Genomic DNA, 22,759 nt, shown 5'->3' on the forward strand with positions numbered 1-22,759 from the left:
ACACAGGGAATATAAATGACGACCGGGACACAGGGACACAACTACAACGGGGACACCGGGGGAAACAGGGGGATATAAATGACGACCGGGACACCGGGACAGGGAATGGTCGATTAGCAATCACCATCAACAAAGCTCAAGGGCATTCATTAGAATCATGAGGTATAGATCTGAATACAGATTGTTTTCCCATGGACCATTATATGTTGCATGTTCAAGAGTCGGTAAACCTGACAATCTATTTATATGCAAAGACAATGGGACAGCAAAGAATGTTGTATATTCGCAAGTTTTACGTAGTTAAAACCATATATATATATATATATATATATATATATATATATATATATATATATATATATATATATATATATATATATATATATATATATATTCACAGGTGGGACATAGGGACACAACTACAATGGCGCGTAACTATTATGGCGCGTAACGACTTACGCGCGCGGGGGGGCTTGGGGGGGGGGGCGCGAAGCGCCCCCACCAACTAGGTGTTGGGGTGGCGCGAAGCGCCACCCCAACAGCTAGTTATAAATAAAATTGACTTCCAGAACGCCGTCTGATCAAATTTCGGAAACAAACTTTCGGCCTAAATTTCTCTATTCCCCGTGATACTCATTTTTACTAAAAACTAGCAAAATATTTAAAAAAAAAATCCATGGTTGACAAATGGCAATAAAACTTGCAAGAAAGTCTTTTATATTACCAAGCAAAGAGCTCACCCACTGGTTCCCAGGTCATATGAGCAAAGGTATAACCTGTTAAAGGTTGATAATATTGAGTAGATAATATAATATGAGTAGATAATAAAAGTTGATAATATTGATAATATAGCATACACTAGTGAGTATGTTTGGATAGGACTTTCTTGAAATGCTTAGCTTAAAAAGCAGTAGAAGCCCACCGTATTACAAACATAAAATAGGTTAGTGTAGTTTATTAATAGAAAAAAGATCCATAATGAAATATCACTTGGGAAACATTATGATAGAACTGTTATAAGGAAAACCTGGTAAATTTGTAGCTGACAATGTAATTTTGTAAGGATGAAAGGGAATACATGACTTGATGTTTTTTTGTCCTTTCATAGTTCAATAATTAATTCTAAAGTAAATTACATTTGATCTCTTAAAGGGCTCAAAACATCCCATTGTGACAAATTTTTTAAAAATATATTTCTGAAGAAAAAAACTGGCTAGTTAGAAAATAGTGGTGGCTGCTTCTGGAATGGTAATTACTATTTCCGTTTGGCTTAATAATATAATGTTATTATGAGAACACATTTGTAAAAAAAAAAAAAAAATAAGAAGAACCAGAAGCCCATCAAAAATGACACCAGTTTTGCTGTTGTGTCATTTTTAGGGGTTTCATAATCTTTTTCAAAAACTCTTACAATTTTGGTTTCAAAATGATATGGTAAAATTCTAGTTTAGTGAATTCTTGCTATCTTGGAAAGGGGTCAGGTTAGGAAAATGAAACTTCCAGGGATGGGTCTACAGGCTAAAGTATGTCCTGGGAAGGTATTTTGAAGTACCTACCTCTACTCCCTCTCCCTCTAGAGGGTCCTGAATTTTGATGACCTTTAAAAATATGTGTGTTGTAAAAGTGAAACCTTGCAAAATAGATCTTCTGCTTGAATGAAATACAACAAAATTGTTTTCAGCTTCACAATTTTGCTCAATCCTAATTTATAGGGTTTTAAAGATATTCAAATACATTTCCTAATTTTTGAGAAAAAAAAACATTGATATGGCTCAGAATTCTACTCAAATAACAGGAATTGCATTTTCAGAACTAAAGGCAAAGAAAAAGCAACTGGTAACTGAAAATTAAGGTAAAATGTTGTTTTGTCAAAATTTCAATAGGTCATGTAGGCAAACTTCAGGGCCCTCTAGAGGGAGAAGGAGTGGGGATGGGCACTTTAAAATACCTTTCTGGGATATACTTTATCCTGTAGACCCATCCCCAAAAGTTTCGTTTTCCTAACCTAAATAACTGTCATAGCAGTAATTAACAGCTCTGGGACATTTTTTGTGGGTAGTAGTGACCTTTTTTTTAAAATGATGATTGAAAATATTACTTGGACAATTGAAAATGAGGAAATTTTTTTTTTTCAAAAATCATGAAGTATTATATTGTATCAAATCAAAAGAGTATAGATTTACTTAATTGCATCAATCCTTTTTTTTCAGCATTCTCCTTCTTCAAAGCATTTTTACAAATAAATTTGAATGAAAATAAAAAAAACAGTTAAGAGGCTTTAACAGAACATACAAATTCTTAAAGGTATGGTTTCCTAGAAAACACTGCTGTTATCTAGTGCCTGTAATGTAACATTGAATGACATTACAAAAACGTTGTCTATACAAACTGCCAGAACAGGTTTCCCAGAACACATCAAGTCTCATCATAACATCAAGTCTCACCATAATGTCAAGTATGAGTGCTTTCAGCTGTATGATGATTATGATAGCTATAATTAACAGCTCTGGGACATTTTTTGTGTGTAGTAGTGACCTTTTTTAAAAATGATGAGTGAAAATATAACTTGGACAATTGAAAATGAGGAAAAACTAATTTTTTTATTCAAAAATCATAAAGTATTGTATTATATTAAATCAAAAGAGTATAGACAAGCAAAGTTGAAGAAAACTTTGTGTAAAAATGCTGAGATGACAATTTGAGATAACACTACACTCTTCTGCAAACAATTTTTTTGTCATCTGGTTACTCTTCATCACCCAAATATACTAATAATTCTATGTCCATTTTTTCACTAGTTCACATCACACTGCTCAAGTGGGTGTTGAGTGACTATAATTATACATGATTACACCACTTTTCACGAAACCAATGGCTAGTCACTGCAAAGATGGCTATTATTAACAGCCATCATACAACAGCTGCTAGATAACAGTACTGAACAAGGAAACTCAGGAAATTAATTAAAGAAAAATACACTACAAATAAATCACCCTTGGCATTAACGCTTTACAAAGTTGGATTATAAAAGTAAGAATGCATATAACATTAGAATCACAAGCATTGATGTGGTAGAAAGTAAAGTTAAGAAAGTGTAGACAGTGAAGACAAATACTAGTTTCAACATTATTGTTTTTTGTTTTTTCACCAATTTGACTTTTTAGTCCTTCCATGCAAAATCTTTTGATTCTGCTATTCCTTTGTTGTGTCAAAATGGACATAGGTCTATGATAAATATGTTAGCTGTATATGGTGTTTTTTATCCAGTTTTAGAGTTTTGAATATACTTTATTTTTAGGTATGAAGCAGATGGAGGCAAAAATGAGCAAAGTTGACTGTGTGATTGAAGTTCATGATAGCAGAATATCCTTTTAATTTTACTTTTAAATCTTATGCTTTTACTTTCTTTTTAAATGGCTACAGGGCTGCTTAAGAGCACTTTTTTATCGACAGCTAATATTTAATTGGTTGTATTCTGTTTGAAAGATTTCTTCTTGTAATAAATTGATGCAAAACTGCAAAGAAAAAAAACAACTTGAAATCAAAATAATTTTTTAAAACCATTTGTAAATCCATTCAATTAGAATTAAGATATTTCCTCACCCTATTTTAAATTTAGGAAGTGAAAATGAGAATAATATGTAGACAGTGCTGTTACTACCATTAGGATAAAAACAAATAAGTCTGTATTTTGTATTCTTTTAAATGGCTACAATGCTTTTTAAGAACACCTTTTATCAACAGCTAATATGTCAAGATTGCATTCTGCTTGAAAGATTTCTCATTTTCATAAATTTATGCAAAGAAAATAAAAAATTGAAATCAAAATGTCTTTTTTAATACCATTTGTAAATCTCTTCCATTGGGATAAAAATATGTCCTAGTCTGATTTTAAATTTAGGAAATGAAAATAATATGTTAACAGTGTTGTTACTACCATGGGGATAAAGACAAATAAGTCTATTTTGTATTCAGAACCATTGTGTTGGAAATGATAATATCATCTGATAATCATTATTTATGAGAGAGTCAAACTGGAAGAGGGGACTCCCCTTGAGCCTACATGACACCCCTGCTGTTGATTATGCTTGGTAATTGAACATTCCTGTAAGGTCAGTGAACTAAAATTTGGTTTGAGATAAGGATTTGAATGACGTTATTGGTGAAGAAATTATAAAAGGGAGAGAGGGGAGGCAATGGAAAGGTGTTACAGGGGGATTTCGCGATGTTTTTTTTTTTCTTTTTTTTTTAAAAATCATGGAATGATAGTAAGACAAGGTTGAAAAAAAAATCAACCTCGGAAAATGAAAGAAAATCAAAATTCATTGTGAATATTCTTAAAGGATCCAATTAAAGTTTTTCAAGAAAACTTGACAACCTGAAAACATGAATTTATTTTTTTAAACGGTTAGAAAAAAGGGGTAAATATTCCTTTATTTTATAGAAAATGTTACACCATCTTTGAAGGCTGGGGTGCTGTTTTACCATTGGGATTGAATTTACCTCAAGGACTAGAAATTATAATTATTAAAAAGATTAAATTACAGAACTAGAAAAGTAAAAGATGTCCAAACTGGACTTGTGTTTTCATTTGACTGAGAGAACAATTACCTTACCTTAATTACCTTAATCCATCTGAGAGCTTTAAGGTCTTCCAGACCTGTAGTGCTCTTGAGTTGATGACTGCCAGAAGTAGAACCTCCACTACTTCTTCTCCCACTCTTTGTCAAGTTGGTTTTTGAAGGACTGGATGGAGGGAGCACTGATAGTTGAATCTTTCAGTTTATTCCAATGATTTATGACTCTTCTCGAAAAGAATGTTTGGCGAGTTTTAGATCGGGAGCTTGACTTTGATAGCTTCTTGGAGCGTCCTCTTGTGTTGTGCTGGCTGGTACTGAGATTTCCGCCAAAGATTGACTTTTCGTTCTTTAGCTTGTAAGTAAGCATCATATCGCTGCGCAAGCATCGGTAAACCAGAGTGGGAAGTTTGAGGTACTTGAGGCGGGCCTCATATGAGGTTGATGCTAGACTTCTTATGCATTTCGTTGCTCGTCTCTGTACGTTTTCGATGAGCCCCACATCTTGTTGATAAGAAGGACCAGCAAGACACATGCCAAAATCGAGATGGGGTCTGACGAGAGCCTTGTATAATTTTATAAATATAGATGCCTTTCTGCTGTTGATGGTTCGTTTTAGTAGTCCAAGACTGGAGCTTGCACGGGAAACAACATGCTGGACATGTTTTGCAATTGATAGCAAAAATGTAAGAAATGTAAGAGCGCTTACTCAAGTATGAAAAAGGCTAAGACCAACAAATAGTATTGTAAGATACACTGGAAATATGGTATATGTTCATTTGATTAAGGTGATAGAATCCAAATACTGACTAAGGAAATAAAGTTATATGTAGACTAATATTTGATGTTGAAATTACCGTTGTAATTGTCTTTCAAACATGGAACAAACTTCTAACTTCCTTAAATTAGCCTGTAGTATTCAACAGTGACGTTGTTTCAGTAAAGAAATCACTAACACGCTTAAAAAGAAGAATAATCCTGGAAATTTTAACTGGTTCCCCAAGCCATAGGGTAAAATAGGACATGATTACCAAAAGCAAATAAAAATAAAAAGAAACCTGTTTACTGTATGTGTTCTCTAGAATGAGGTATTACTGCTTGCCTTTAGGAAAACAAAAAAGCGTGTGCTCTCTTTTGAGCCAACTGACTTATCTAGTCTTGCCTAACTGGGGAAACTATTTTGTTACCCACTTTTTTAGCATCTTGTCGGAGTTTTCAGTTTTCAGCAACATTCTCAATTATGTAAAGTAAAACTTCATGGATAAACATCAAAATAGCAGGAATAAAAATATTTTAGGGATACAGTTATTTACTTAAAACACAATTTTCTTAGAATGAAACCCTTAAATGATTTACCTTGGAATATAAAAAATTTAATTAGAAAATACTGAAAATGAAGTGTGTAACACATATCTTAAAATAACTTTATCAAACAGTTTGTGGGAACAAACTGTAAGTAAGATGCAACCCAGCTTTGGTAACCGAAATTCTAAAAAACAGAATTTTGATACCAACAGATACGCCAAAAGAATTACATTTTTATGCTGATTTCAAATATGCAAATTTTATCAAGTTTAGTCTTACCTATCAAAAGCTACAAACCTGAGAAAATTTGTCTCATTTTGGAAAAAGGGGGGAAATGCCCTAAAAGTCATATAATCCTAATGAAAATCACACCGTCAGATTCAGCATATCAGAGAACCCTATTGTAGAAATTTCAAGCTCCTTTCTGCAAAAATGTGAATTTTGTATTTTTTGCCAGAAGAAAGATCATGGATGCGTGTTTATTTGTTTTGATTTTTGTTTTTTGAGGGGTGATTGTATTGACCCAGTGTTCCTAGAATATCGTGAGAGGGTTCATTTGAATGTAAATTAAAAGTTCTAGTGCCCTTTTTAAGTGATCAAAAAAATTGGAGGGCCACTAGGCTCCCTCCCACGCTCAATTTCTCCCAAAGTAACCCGATCAAAATTTTTAGATAGACATTTTGTTCACAGTCCCAGGGGGAAGGGCTGCAAGTTTTGATCTTTGCCCATTTTTAACATATTGTATAGAATATTGCAAAGTATACAGAGTTTTCAGGGAGATTTTTTATGGTTGGGGGGAGAGCTGGTTATGTGGGAGGATCTTTCCATAGGGTAAGAGAATTTTCCATGAAGGGGGCGCCGGATTTCCGAGCATTTAAAAAAAAAAACGATCAGAGTTTATATAAAAAAGGTTTTTCTACTGAAAGTAAGGAGTAACATTAAAACTGAAAACGAACAAGATATTATTACGTATATGGGGGGGGGGGTTGTCCCCTCGTCAATACCTCACTCTTTGCGCTAAATTTTTTTTATTACTTTCAAAAGAGCTATTTATTATAATTAAACGACTTTTGTGATGCAGGGGTCATTCTTAAAGAATTGGAACAAAATTCGAACTTTAGCGTAAAGTGCGAGGTATTGACGAGGGGGGAACCCTCTCATATACGTAATAATCGTTTCAAGTTTTAGTGTTGTTCCTTACTTTCAGTTGAACAAACTTTTTTTTTTTTAAGAACACATAAATCAATCCTTAGAATAAAACCGATGGAATACTCGTGCAAAAAAAAACTAAAAAATAAAAATACCCTATGTAATTTCATATTCCTACTGTTTACCTAAAGATAATACTATATTAATTGGATAGCGTTTTTGTAATATTTTTATTCCCTTTGATATACAAGTAGTCTTACGCCTTGTTATAGTTCTTAGCTGACAGGTTGTAACTAAATTCCATTTTACTAAATTAATTCATCCTAAATTAGAAAGAATCTTTAAATTTAAAAAATAATAATTGAGCCTGATTAAGAAGGGGGGGGGGTACTTATTTTCGGCAGGAACCAGACAAAGATTGGTCCTGTCTAACACCAGTGGATGGCAGGATGACTGATATTCTTCTACATGATCTGTCAGCACTAGCCTCTTTTACAATCTTCTGCCAAGCATCCCAATGACGACTGTATTGGTGGAAGCCACCTCAAAGATCTATGTCATTTTCAGTGGCGGTCTTAGGAGGGAGGACTGAGGGGAACTTACCTCAGTTCTTCTGCACGATCTGTCAGCAGCAGCCTCTTCCATAATCTTCAACCAATCTTTCCATTGGCGACTTTGTTGGAGGGAAGCCACCTGAAGAATCTATTTCATCCTAAGCGGCGGTCCTAGGGGGGGGGAGACTTGCCTCAGGCGCAGAAATTTAGGGGTGCAAAATTTCAAATAGATAATCCAGCATATATAATCATTTTATAAGTTTGAATTTTTTTTCTTATTAATTAATTAATTAATTAATAATTAATTAATTAATCATTAACTAATTAATTAATCAATAACTAACTAATTTTAGTTATTAAATGAAAATAACTAATTAATAAAATTAAAGTTAATTAAATCATAATAATTAAATTGAAATTATTAATAATAATAAGAAAATAAGCCTTTTGATTAATGAATAAATTGAAAATAATTTATGAATATTAGACTTTTTTTGCGAGACAGGGGGGGGGCTAATTAAGATTTTGCCTCCTGTGCAAGGGCTTCCTTGGTTTTTAGAGGGCAGAATTCGCAAGGCGTACAGTACATACTTCGTCATATTTGTGAGAATGCTCCTTAATTTTCCGATTTTTGCTGTAAAATTGGTTTTCTCACAACCAGCTGGAATTGGGATACATGAAAAGTAGTTGAACTCCTCGCAGTACCGACGGATTCACTTTCAAGTTTAATTTATTTGTGATTTTGGGAGTTTGTAGCTTGCTAATCATCAGACTAGCATTCTTGTACATGCAGGAGGAAGACCATAGACCATTTTCTTGAGTTCTCCAGACTTATTATTCAAAACAGCTACTCAAAGGGTGAAGTCGATCTTTGTAAGGGTAAATATGTTGTCTTATTTCTGGCCGACTACCAACGCTTAAGAGAAAGGAGCCACCCTTGTTTAATTCTGACTTGAGACTTCAAATTATGTTATCTTACTGTTGGCAGATTAAGAAGAGGGTTGGTATTCTCCTTTGTCTTCTTGCTCTTAATAGCAAACTGTCACTTCTGCTTTACTTTAGACGTTGTCAAGAAGGTAGGCCTACTTTTACTCCAATGATCGAAAAATCAATATGCTTAACTGAGGATATGGTGAATAATACGCCAAATTTTAGGAAAGCTAAAACTAAATATTAGCCCTTGGACCTGATGGCCTAAGGATGCTTGGCAGTAGGCCAAGCCCCTTTGTTCTACTTGCACAAGTTCGAACATGTCTCGAACTATAGGTGCTAATGTGTTCAAGGGCAATAAGGCATGCACAAGGGAACAATCTTTAGAAATTTAAGTCTATAGTGTGGAAGCAATGAACTTTTTTGCATGCTGACCAATGATCTGCGCTGTGCAGCTACCGGTCTCCTGATTCAATGCCTTCGGCTAGGAGTGCAGTGCGTGGTTGGGGGCAAATCATCCGACGCTTCCTGTGTTTTCCCCCAGATTTCTCCACGTACCCATTTAGAGCTGGACAGACTCTGGCTGAGCTTACAGGGTCAAACAATTGACCCTCGTTCCAAACCAAATAACCAGCGACACCAGGACTCGAACCCCTTACCTCAGAATTTCAAGTCCGGAGTGGTAATTCCAGAGCAATATATCAAGTGTATGGCTAATGTTGGAAGTAAACTATTGGTTGTAAAAAATATATATATACTTTAAAAGCACTTTTTTTCTCTCCAAAGCATAAAAAAATGAACGCATACTCTTTTACGAGGATGGTTTGTATCAGAGGTGTGGCTAGCGTTTCCAGCGCCCGGAGTCAAGGTAGGTTTGGTTGCCCCCCCCCCCCCCCCGCCCTCGTCACTACCGCAAAACGAGTAAACAAAACATAGTTTATTTTTAGGCTAAAAAACCTGACCCCCTAGCTACACCACTAGTTTTGTTTGAGTTGTATTAAACCAGAAAACTGAATGTTGTCATTGCACTTGTTTATGGGAAATTCTTCTTTTTTTTCATATCTTGTTGTCGCAATTGTTCAAATTAGTGCCTTTGTCTCTACATCTTCTGTTTTTTTTTCTTGTGTGTGTTTACAGATTGTTTTCATATTTTGCTGCACTTGGTTCGTTTGCATATGTTGTAGGCTCTTTCATTGTTTTTCTTTATAAACAAACCTCATTTTAGACTTGCACGTAGATTTTCCTTAACTGAATTATTTACATACCTCTTACTGGTAGAAATCCGCTTCTGCGTGACGTAATAACGAAGAACAAACCTCACATTCTCGTATTGAACAAAATGGATTTAATCACTGCCGAAGATAGAAGAAACGCACATCAAAAATTACTGAACGAGAGGGTAGCTGATGAGATTATTTTTACTTATTGCAAAAATGAACAGTCCCCTGGAATAAGAAAAGTAAGATGCTTTGGCCTTGCTCAGCTTCAGAGATAATTTTAGGGGGGACAAAGGGGGCACTTGCTCTGGCTTCAGAAAATTTAGGGGTGCAAAATTTCAAACAAAAAATCTAGCGGTTGTAATCACTCTGTATTTTTTTTATTAAAATATAGTAAAGGGCGCAGTTAATAAATGAAAATAATTAACAAATCGTTTATTAATTAATGATATAAAAATAAATAAAAAAACTATTAACCAATAATAATCAAATGATGAAATAATTTAAATAATAAGCTATAAAATGATAGAAAAATTATTTTATCAATAAATAATCCAAATAATTTTGTTAAAGTAAGTAGTTGTGAAGTAAAATATTATAAATAGTTGTAAGAGTAAAATTTTGTTAAAATTTGACCTGAAAAAGTTTGAGAGACATCAGGGTGGCGCTAATCAAGATTTTACCCCGGGCGCAAGAGATGCCAGAACTATAGAACTATTTATTTTAAAATCATACATAACATACAAAATATGCAAATATCTGGTCGAGACACAAGCTCGTTTTGCACAGATATTTTTTTTATAAACAAATAGATGGATATTCAGTCAAAATGAAAGACATGATATAAAGTGAATAGTAAGAAAAAATCAATAAACGTAAAGCTAATTACTCACCACGCCACAGTGGTCATACAGGTTTTCTTTTTTTTTCTTTTTTTATGGTTTTTTATCCAGGTTTCTTCTCTTGAATTGAACGCCAAAATCGCATAACTGCATATCAAAGTCTTTTTCATTATTCAGGTTCATTTATTTTCAATCGTACATGCGTAACATGCTAAATTTAGAATTATCTTGCAGAGAGACAAGCTCACTTTGCGCAAATATAAAAAAAAACAATAAATGGCTCTTCAATAAAAATGAAAGATTTGACAAACAAAAAAAATTATTAGAAAGATTTATAAATGTCAGATTAACTGCTCACCAGGCCATAGTAGACATCCTACCTGACGATACATAAAGAAAACACGCTCAATCAGCGACACGAAGAGGGATATCAAGACCCGAGTGAAACCCCCAATAAATAAAATGAGAACAATAAATAACTAATAATTTTCCAAAAGGAATGATTTAGCATGTCTATTACATGTTTTACCTAAATTTTGCAAATTAATTGAGGATGTCTTTCCTCACTCGGAATTAAAGCTAATTAAATCAATTAATTCGATTAAATCTAAATTAATTAAATCTAATTAAATCTAAATTAATTAAATCTAATTTCAAATTAATTAAATCTAATTAATTAATTCGGTAATTAAAGCTAGGTTTCTAATCCTAATTAGTTGAATGTAGCTGCCTCTTATCTTTTCAGATTCAGATTCATTTATTCAAAAATTCATATTCATCAAAATCTTCAACTTGCCCTATGCTTCAAGTGTAAGACTCCCCCTTTAGGTTTCTTCCAGTTATCTAAGAAACCTCAAAGTAAACCAATAAATAACAAGACCAAAATAACTAAAAACCAACAAACATATTACAAAATCAATATAACCAAAAACCAGTTAATATTAGACAAAGCTAATATTATCGAGAACCAATAAACAAATATCAAAACCAATGTAACTAAAAAACAATTAATATGTATAAAAATTTGTGTAGCTAAAAACCAATCTGATGCATGACAAAACTAATATAACCGAAAACCAATAAAGATATGACAAAATCTATATAACCAAAAACTAATTAACATTAGACAAAACTAATATTACCGAAAACACAAGACCAATAAGAATGTAATGAAATCAATGTAACCAATAAACATATAACATAGCTAATATAGCCAAATACCAATAAAACACAAGGCAGAAAACCAATCAGACAAACGTTTTTGGACCCACAAGGACACCCTCAGCAATATTCTCAGAGGGGAGTGGGAGAATCTGCAATAATTGTTTCATGGCTGAGGGGCTAAGGTTTTTAACAACTTCATTTTATTTGAATTTAGTTATTTAATTAAATAATTAGATTAACTAATTTAATGAGATTTATCTATTAAATTATTGAAAAATAATAATTTTAAAAATGCATATACTGATTTTAAAAAATAATTGATTAATTAATGCATTTTAATTTATTAAATCATTTTAAATAAACTGGATTTAATTACCAAGTAAGATAGAAGAAATGTATATAAAAACTTCTCCATGAAGTGGGTGCTGAGGAAATTATTTTCTCTTATTTCGAAAATAGACGATCCCCTAGAATAGCGAAAATAACACCTTGGCTTAACATATATATTATATGTATGGGCCAAATTTTCCAAATTAAAATAAGGTTGTCTCTCCTCCCCCGGAATTGCAAGCTGATCAGAGCCAAATTTCTAATACTAATTAACTAAATGAAGCTACTGCTTCTCTTATTTCTATTTTTCTAACTGTGGCGGTGAAACTACCCATCATTTTTTCAGGGGAGGAGGGTTCAAAAAAAGTTTCGAATAACAAGCAAATTTGCCCCTTTTTTTCTTCGTTTTTCTTTTGCCTTCTAATGGAAGAAGGGGCTGAGACCCCGTAAATTCTCGTCTTTGAACCACTTAGACCTTTGGATCTCAAGGTGTAGTATATCTGCAAGAAGGTGACAAAAACCCGACCTCATATTTCAAAACACTGTCTAGGGTTTTACTGGATATTACTGGTTTTTCTGGTTCTGCTGAATTTATTGGAAAGTTTTACTGGATAAGAAGGGGTTAAGACCCCGTATATTATCGTCTGTGAACTGCTTGGGCCTTTGGATCTAAGGTGTAGTATCTCTTCAAGAAGGTGACAAAAATCCTACCTCACATTTCCACACACTTTCTAGAGTTTTACTGGATATTTACCCAGCTTATCAGTGAGCAGAAGGGATAGGTGATGGAAAGGAGTTTCAGAATTTCCTTGAAAAGTTACACTAAAAAAAATTAATGTGATTTGGTTGTTTTTTATTCAAGCATTTATAGGTAAAAGTGTAATTGAATTACAAAGCATGTTCTTTGGTCCTCCTCAGTTAGGGTTTCCATTTGATGAGCATTTTTTGTGTTTGGATGATCTGGCTTGTGAGGATATGTCCAAGGTATCACTATCTTCATTGTCTCACATCAAAAGTGATATCTGGTAAGTCCGCGCAGGCACGAATCTCGCCCTTGCTGATATTATCTCTCCAGATGAATCTTAGAATTTGACAAAGACAATTTTTCTCGAAAGCAGTAATGTGGTTCTCCTATTCAGCAGTTAATTTTATGTATTTCTTAGAGAAACTCAGAATAAACATAACATAGCTCTGGAAGAGTCTGAGTTTTAGCTTCTGAGAGTATACTATGGATTCCCAGACTCGTAAAAGTCTCTGAATTGCTGCGTTTTCTAGGGCTATTCAGGTGTGTAGTTCTTTTTCAGAGTTACCACTGCAAGCTACTGTACTTCTTAAGTACTTGAAGCCTTTCGCCTGTTTGGTGTCTTCGTTTCCTAGTTAGATACCTATGGATGAACTGCCAATTGACATAACTTTAGTCTTTGGTATGTAATTTAAACCGTTCAGCTTTCTTAGAGAGTTTGTTCAGGTATTTCTGAAACTACTTTTTATCGGTTTCTATGAGCCCAACATCGCTCCTTTAAATCTGTGTCTTGAACAAGCTTTCCAGTAATTTGGATTCCACGTCTATTTATCGGTCTAAAGCTGTGGTCTACAACTAGGACGAAGAGAAGAGGTGACAGACACGCCTTGCTTGACACCAGTCATGACTTTGAAGAAGCCAGCGCTTCTGTCAGAGGCTTTAACACTGCATTTTGTTTCTTAGTTCATGGCAACTATTAGATGAGCTAGTTTCTTGGGAATACCGAAGAACTGTAGTATCTACAAACATTATCTCCATTTGTAGATTCATTCAGTATCGTGCGGAGAGTAAGTAAAAATAAGGTCGGCATAGGATAATTTTTTCTGGAATCCATGTTGTTTTTTACGCAAGTGAAGATCTAGTGTAATTTGGAGTCTTCCTAGTATTATTGTCGAGATGAGCTTAGCCGAGATTGACAGAAGATGGATACTTCTGTAGTTGTCCTATTCTTTTGCATTTCCTTATAGTTCGACTATAGTCCCTGTTGTCCATTCTTTAGGGAGCCTTTTGCTCTGCCACAAGAGTAAGAAGAAGGATATCTAGATGACAAGGTGCGTTGCAGGTTGGACCAGATCGTTTCTGCTGAATCAAGGTCTGTATGATGGGCCTTCGCTTTTCCCCCTTTTTTAGCTGCTGAAATTATCTCGTCGGCTGCCGACTTATCATCACTTGTACAAAGATTGAAGAGAGGCTGATCTGGTATATCAGGCGGAGCTACAGGTGTATAGTGATTTAAAAGAATTTCAAAACAACTAGCCCATCGTTCATTTTTGTTCCTCCACGTCTTTCAGGAGCCTCTCTTCTTCATCTTATACTATTCGTCATCCTTTACGTTGCCCCGCTCCTATATTTTAAAAATACATTTACCCCCCCCCCAACATTTTTGTATTGGCACCGCTGGACGGAGTTTCTTTTTTCTGGTTTATAGTTCATACATTAAGCTTTTTTTTTCTTTTTTTTTTGCTCTAGAGTTTAAATGCTGAAATTTTTATAAAGACATTTCTGGAAGGACTAAATTATTCCCGAGAAAGTCCACTCGGGTTAAAATATGTGATAAATCAAGGGATTGTTATTTAACCCTATACGTAACCACCCATCTCCCCTGAAGGGCCATAGGCATAGATGCCTTTAGGGGAGGGGCATCTATGCCAAACCTCCAAGAGTTACTCTTGGAGATTATTTTAAAGTAGAGAGAGCATTGTATCGACGCTATTCGGCAAAATATAACATTTCTGGCATATTAGCCTTTTTCAGTCACCCCTCCCTCTCTGTAAAAATTTCTAGAAATACCCATGGCATGGTGGCCATCTACATGTTATACCATTAAATCCACCACTGAAAAACAATAAAAATGATGCAGAACATTTTTTATTACATTTATTTTTACGATATTAACGATTTTGTTATAGAAGTGTTTTTAAATGGTGTTTTTCTTCGCTTTAATTGTTTTGTTCAGTTGTTTAATTCAATTTTTAATCGTTTTTGTATTATCTTTGCTTTTTTTGTGGCCACGACCCTGGGGTTTTTTTTGGTATCAAATATGCTATACTATAATATTGCAAAATTGTTTGGTTTTTCTATCAATTCTTTTTTACTCTTATGCTACAAACAGGTAACCTCCTTAAATCTTTAAATGTCTTAAATATCAGAAGGACTTCAAATTTCAGTAACCAAGTGTTGCAACGTGCTTGAATCGTTTTCCTTCCAGATCCTTCCGACGCTTCAGAAACTTCTAAAAAGAAAGCTGTCTATATCTGTAGAAACAGGAAGAACATCAGATATTAATCTAATGATTGTTGGAATACCAAATGTTGGAAAATCATCGCTGATCAATATGCTTCGAGCTAAGCATCTTAGTAAAGGTACAAAATTTTAATATTTCTTTCATATTTCTATTAAAATTATGAATAACCGGTAGGGCAAGAATAAAAATTGGGGAGAAAATTTTGAAAAAATTATCGATAGCGTGTTTGTGGAGGAGCTGGGATTTATGAATTTCACAGCCTAGTGGGGGAAAGTCCTTCCTATTGTGCATCTTAACGTACAGGGACTAAATTCTTCATTTGATGATATTGAGCTGTTATGTAGGACGAATTTTCGTCCTGCAGTAATTGGCCTATTTGAAGTATTTTTAGGAATGAGAACCATCTGCTTATGGATATTCCTGGATGTACGTCTATGTTTTTGTACCGAAAGACGGCAAAAAACGGGGGACTCGGATTTTTTATTTTGATTGATTATTTTTAGAAATTAAAATTAATACTGGCGAAAAAATAATTTTTGGTGAAATTTATAGATCTCTAAGCGGATCTACGGCGTTTTTTTTTTTTTTTTTTTTTTTTTTTTTTTTTTTTTTTTTTTTTTTTTTTTTTTTTTTTTTTTTTTTTTTTTTTTTTTATCTTGGAAGAAGCTCTTTTGAAAATTCGAAAAAAATCTAAAAATAATCATTCAAAATAAAAAATCCGAGTCCCCCCTTTTTTACTGTCTTTCGGTTCAAAAACATAGCAAGGAAAATTCATAAGCAGCTGATTCTCATTGCTCAAAAATGTTTTACGTAGGCCAATTACTGCAGGACGAGAATATTTAATTATAGGATATTTAGGAAATCATAGGATATAGCAGGGCTTCTTAAACTTTTTTATATAGCGACCCCCTTCAAGCTGAGGAAATTTTAAACGACCCCCTCCTCCATATAATGAAATATATATTAACCGTAGATGTAGATGTAATATCGCACTATTTTACAATGTAAATAAAATAAGGATTAAAGAATACGTACCCAATCATTTCACATATATATAATTGGAAACGTTGACGGGATATCGGTCGTAATAAAACACAATAAATAGAATGACATAAAACTATATATATATATATATTTATTCAATAGAAAAAATAAACTTTTGTAACAATTTTTTTTATAAGAAAACATAAAACTATATGTATATATTCAATAGAAAAAGTAAACTTTTGTAACAAGTTTTTTAATAAAAACATATTATTAACATCAAACAATATTAATGTGACGGATGTGATTGTTTATTTTTACACAAATAATTAAATCTAGGCTCAATTTGAGTTAGTGCAGATCGTAATAAATTTTCAACGTTTATTAAAGTTGAACAGTATTTTGATTTTATGTAAGTTAATGTAGAAAAGGCTGATCCACATAAATATGTTTTACAAAATGGCAGTAATTTGTTCATTGCCATTTCCGATAGTATTGCCATTTCCGATAGTAGGGGATATTCTGATTTGATTTCTATCCAAAATTCATGCACAGGCACTTGAGAAAATCTGAGTCGCAAGGTAGTATCACTTGTTAATTCGGCAAATTCTTCCTGTGCTTTTAAGTTTAAATAATCAATTTCTTCCATTTCAACTGAAAATGGATTGCAAATCCATTGTTGTGTATCGATATCATTGGGAAAATACCTATGCATGTAAACTTCCATATCCTTCAAATGATTAACTATAATTTTTGTTATAGGAGTATCTTTTTTTGAAATATTGTTACTAATTATATACTCTTCAGTAAATGGAAACATTTCGAGCGAGCCTTAAGTTTATTTTTTAACATAAACATATTAAGGCAGACTCCCTGTATTGATAAATTCATATAATTGATTTTATCAAAAATATCTGCCAAAAAGCACAGCTTGAGAAGCCATAAATTATCGTGAAAATAATCGGCCAAATTAGAATTTTGCTCTGTTAGAAATATAAGAACTTCATCTTTTAAAGTTAATAATCGTTTCAAACTTCGACCTCTTGATAGCCACCTAACTTCAGCATGTAGCAATAATATTAGCAATATAACAAACTATTAAGTGCTCGACTTTTAATAAAGTTAATGATTTTGACTGCATCAAAAAACACAGTGTTTAATTCTGGTGCAGTTTTTTTTAACAACAAGTGCCTCTCGGTGAATCGTACAATGTGTAAATGTAATATGATCATTTCCAGCTTTAACAAATGCTGTAAAACCAAGATCTTGTCCGGTCATTGCTGCAGCACCGTCCGTGCACACACCAACACAATTTTTCCAATTTAATCCTTCTTTTTCGAAAAACTCATTTACTTTTTTATAATATATCTTTTCCACGAGTATGACTTTCTAGAGGACGACAAAACAGTATATCTTCATGAATGCTTCCCTCATAAATATATCTAAAAGTAACAACTGTGCCATTTTTGAAATGTCTGTCGACTCGTCCAGTTGTATTGCAAACTTTGAGCTGTCTTTAAGCCTCATAAGAAGCTGTTGAAATTGATCATTGCTAATGTCTGAAATTCTTTTGGACGCAGTGTCATTTGGTAATGGAATTTTACTCATTTCAGCAGCATACTGCTTTCCATGAACAATTTCAGACATTCTTATAGCTGTAGGTAGTAAAAGTTGCTCTCCAATAGTAAAAGGCTCTTTCGTTTTTGCTATCAAATACGAAACTTCATACGATGCCAATAGATATTTATCATTCAAAGTAACATACTTCTCCAAAGTGTTCTTTTCTTTATTTGATGTTTGCAAAAGATGCTCAAAATATTCTATCGGCTTTTTTGATAACGTTGCATGTTAAGTATTCAAATGATGTTGCAGTTTTGACGGTTTCATGCTTTCTGCAGCCAAAACTTCTTTGCATATTAAGCACACTGGTTGTTCTTCATTGTTGTGAGAAGAGCATGTGAAGCCATATTGCAAATATGATTCGTCATATTTTCTTTTTTTGTTTTGCTAGAAGTCGGATTTGAAGCACTGCAACTTGGTTGTGACGGCGTGGCAGACTTATTATTTGGAATTTTAATTAGCCATTTATCCATGATGGTTAAACAATTAAACAAAATGTAGCTGAACTTTAACGTAATAATTAAAAACACCGACTGAAAATTACACAGTAAATGCACACGTGTCACTACTAAGACAAAGTTGAGTCCAAACTGAAGTACAAACAGTATGTGTAAGCTGTAAGGCGACGCGGCGTCTGGGTACTTATAATCACTAAGTTATCTTGCAAACACTAACGCCGGCGGCCAGACATCAATGTCGAAGGTTCAGTTGAAAATCGAGGAGCGCGTTGTATTTATTATTTTAAATGCCACTTCCATATTTTCATTTATAGGCCCTGCATAACAGTTTTGCATTGCCACTTTTTTTGAAAAAAAGTTATAATAAAACTACAATAGTATTTTGTATGATTTTTATTTGTATTTATATTTGTACGTAGTGTATATACTAATTTTAAAATTTTATTTATAATAATTGAAAAGTATCAGATCTTTGCGACCCCTTTCAGTAGTCTCGCGACCCCCCTGAGGGTCGCGACCCACAGTTTAAGAAGCCCTGGGATATAGGATATAAGTTTTGTTATTTTTGCAAAAGTAATTTTTTGGAACGTTGTCTAAAATCTCCGACTAGTTGGTCTGAAAGATCAACACCTATAGCCCCGTGGACAACAAATAAATTTCTACCGTTAATAAAAAGAAAGTAATATCTCTTGAAAGCTTATAAGAAAAGACCAAGCAACGAACATTTAATGGAAATATGCTAAAATCACTGACACGCAAAGCTAAAGTGGCATATTTTACCAGGAGACTTGTAGATTCTGGAAATAATGTTAAGAAGATATGGCATGGGATAAAAGAGGCTACACGAAAATCAACAAAACCACTAGGTTGCCCCAAATCTCTGAAAATGGATGATAGGGTGAATACAGATGAAGACGAAGTTCGACATTAGCTGATGAAATTTTTGTTGAGGTGAAAAAAAACAACAGCGGAACGTGTGCCTGCTTCTTCTAAAGTGCAGTCTTGGAAACAGTTTCTTGGTCCTCCGTGCTCTAAATCAATGGTTGTCGAGCCAGTCACAGAGCAGGAATTGGAGAAAATAATTTTAATCCTCAAGAATTCTTCTGCCGGTTTCAACCAAGTTCCTACTAAAGTCAATAAGTTCGTTCTTCCATCAATTACAAAGCTACTTTGTCATTTGGTTAATAAGTCATTGCAATTAGGAGTTTGGAATGCGACTTAAGTTGGCACGAGTGATATCTCCTTTTGAATTAGGTGACTGTGGCCAATCTCTCCTATCCGTCTTTTCTAAAATATTTGAAAAACCAGTGCTGAAGTAACTAATGAGTTACCTCGACGCTAAACAGCTTTTTCATAAATATCAATTTGGATTTCGTGCAAAATATTCAACGGAACATGCCTGCAATTGGCTTTTGAGTTCATACGGTAGTCATTGGATTCTGGTCTCACACCAGCAGCCATTTCCCTCGATGTTAGGAAGCTTTCGACAGTCTGACCCACGAGATCCTTATTGATAAGCTGTCTCGTCACGGAGTTCGTGAGGAGCAAGTGTCATGGTTTTCTTCATACCTCACTAGCCGTTCTATCGCTACTGAAGATTCAGACGACCAAGCTCCAGTTAATTATGGAGTGCCTCAAGGCTCAATTCTTAGGCCTTCACTATTCCTCGTCTACGTTAATGACCTCTATCGGCTTTTTACTACCACGACACCAAATCTCTGCTGTGGATTATGTCATAAATATGATTCCCGAATCGCACCAATAGCTGCATCCAATAAACATGAAGAATTAATCGCATTCGCTGATGACAGTACGTTACGTGCATTGGTGATAGATGAAAAATCCCTTACGCATTTTTCCTTTTTCTATTCTCTGTCTTTTATATTTCTCTTATTTACTAGAGTCAGTCCAAAAACGGGCAACCAGGATCATCCTGAGTAATAGAGAAATTTCTTACCATGATGCCCTAGCAACCCTTGAACTCCAAAGTTTGGAACTCCGTTTGTGTGACGGAAAAATGCAGCTTTGGCAAAATGCTGCTGTCTAACACTCCTCATCGTGACATTTTACCTCTGGAAGCCCCGACAGTCAGCCGTACGAGACAGAAGCTAAAACTTGTGCATGTGCGTGCTTGACAAACTGCTACCGGAACTCTTTCGTCCCTTTTTTACGTCATCATGTAATAGTGCATAATAACATGTTTTGTATTTCAACATCAAATTAGTCATTTGAGCTACGATTGTTGTATTAAATAAACCTTCTCTCTCTCTCTCTCTCTCTCTCTCTCTCTCTCTCTCTCTCTCTCTCTCTCTCTCTCTCTCTCTCTCTCTCTCTCTCTCTCTCTCTCTCTCTCTCTCTATCTCTCTCTCTCTCTCTCTCTCTCTCTCTCTCTCTCTCTCTCTCTCTCTCTCTCTCTCTCTCTCTCTTTATCCTTATCTTTACTATTGCTCGTCTGCTCGGATGTCTAATTTGCCGTATCTACTTTCCCCCATCCGTAATCTCCAAATTTCTGCCAATCCCGCCACTTATCCTCCTGTCCAGCTCTTAAAGCTGAAGGATATCTTTGATGTGCTCAATGGCATTGAGCACCCATATACAGCTCGAAATCGGGAGCATATACTGGTCCCCCCCCCTTAGTGTGGTCAGACTTTGGTCTTGCCGTTGCTCTGGGGCATGCCTGGAACTCTATTCCTGTTGGCGTTCGGAATTCCCATACCCTTGGTTGCTTAAAAAAATACCTAAAAATATTTTGTTGGAGAAAAATAGTTGGATGTAATATTTTCTAAATATTGGAATTTTAAGTTGGATTTTTATGGGTTTCATTTAGCGTTAGTTCTTTATGTCGATGATAAAGTGAGATTTGTTGTTGGTGTTAGGTGATCTGTAGATTGGTAGTCTCCGTTTGAGCATTTGTATGAGCAGTACTTCTTATTTATTTTTGTCTAGGCCTAGTTCAGTAACCTGTAAATGATTAATATTTAGTTTTAATTTGTTTTTTTTTATTGTAGTGTTTTTTCTTTTAAGAAGCGCGAAAGAATTGACTTCAGCACCGAAAATCGTTGTTTAGCACGCAAATTTGGGCAATTTTAATACTTTAGGATAATGACCGTGGTGGCAACTCCGCACATTAAAATACGGAAAAGATAAGAAATTGCGCAATACTACGTGACAGATAAAAACGGGTAAGGTCTATAACTTGTAGGTGTGTAAATTTCTTACAAAAGATGTATACAGCACCAATGCAAAGAGCATCCCATAGAACTTGTATTAAAAGTTACAGAAAAATAATATTGAAAGTAAAATTAATAAAAAAAAATGGCAATGTAATATCGTTCGGTGCTTAGGTTTGGGCATATTCAAGCTTATTGGTTCACCTGCACAATAATATGGCGGTCCAATATATTAATAACACACTGTCAAAACGAATTGGTAGATAATTGATAAAACAAAAGAGAACACAATAGGAAGACTTAACAGAATGAAAAAAAAGAAAGAGACCTATTTAACTTATGAAAATCATTAAATCAATCAAATTATTTCACAAAAAAATAAATAAAAGACAATGTAAGTTCATCATCCACCGCTAGGCTAGGCTGTCTGGTAGACAGACGGGAACGTAATAAGTGTGACTACTAGCATTTAGAGCGATGCAGAATATTTAAAAGCTTATAGGCACTCTTCTTAGGAGTCGAGGAGTGTTTTTCTATCCATTATTAATTTCTTTCTGATTCTGAAAAGAACTGTATCCTTCTTTAACTCATGTTAGAACGTGAAACATGAATGAAAATCATATCTAAAAAAGTTAATCTCTTGGAATGTTTTTCAGGGGATGGGTCTTCCTACTGAAAATGGATTTTAGGGTCGTCAAATTTCAAGTCTTTTCTTCGTAAACCTTGTTTTTAGTAAATGCCCCTCCACCCCTAACCCATCTGTGTAGGTATGTAGAGAACATATGAATGTAATATACTAAGTTACCCACAAAAAAAATACTTTGTCAATGAGAGGGAGACTGTCACCTTGCAGTCTTCATATTGCAAAAGTAGCCTAAAAGTGTCCCTCATAATAAAGGAAGGTTAGAAGCCGTCCCTCCTTGTCAAAAAGACCCTTTCCAAACTCAGTCAATGAAGCTTAAAAGTAATTCTCTATACTAATGGTCTAAGATTAAAAGTAATTTTCACTAATCGTCTATTTTATATAGATTGCATGGATCTTTTGAGACAGATGCACCAAATGCGGTATTATGGAACTAGGAGGCTGTTCAAACAAGTTTTTGATGATTCTAATTCTCAGAATTTTCAATTAATAGCATTTTAGCCCTATTTGGGTGAGAATTAATGTGTTTAGGCACACACTGGTAGAGCGT

General features: G+C 34.3%; 1 protein-coding gene across 1 annotated transcript in view; it reads left to right on the top strand.

The window, feature by feature from the left end:
- Positions 1 to 636: 636 nt before the first annotated feature.
- The window catches only part of LOC136033222 (mitochondrial ribosome-associated GTPase 1-like), a 46,540-nt gene continuing 24,417 nt past the window's right edge, over positions 637 to 22,759 (top strand). Inside the window, exons 1-4 of the mRNA XM_065713934.1 lie at positions 637 to 769; positions 3,299 to 3,363; positions 9,777 to 9,974; positions 15,299 to 15,452. Of these exons, the coding sequence (XP_065570006.1) occupies positions 688 to 769; positions 3,299 to 3,363; positions 9,777 to 9,974; positions 15,299 to 15,452 (499 nt within the window). The 5' untranslated portion in view covers positions 637 to 687. The remainder of the gene's footprint in view (positions 770 to 3,298; positions 3,364 to 9,776; positions 9,975 to 15,298; positions 15,453 to 22,759) is intronic.

Source organism: Artemia franciscana, chromosome 11 (genome assembly GCF_032884065.1).
Source record: "Artemia franciscana chromosome 11, ASM3288406v1, whole genome shotgun sequence".
NCBI lineage: Eukaryota > Metazoa > Arthropoda > Branchiopoda > Anostraca > Artemiidae > Artemia > Artemia franciscana.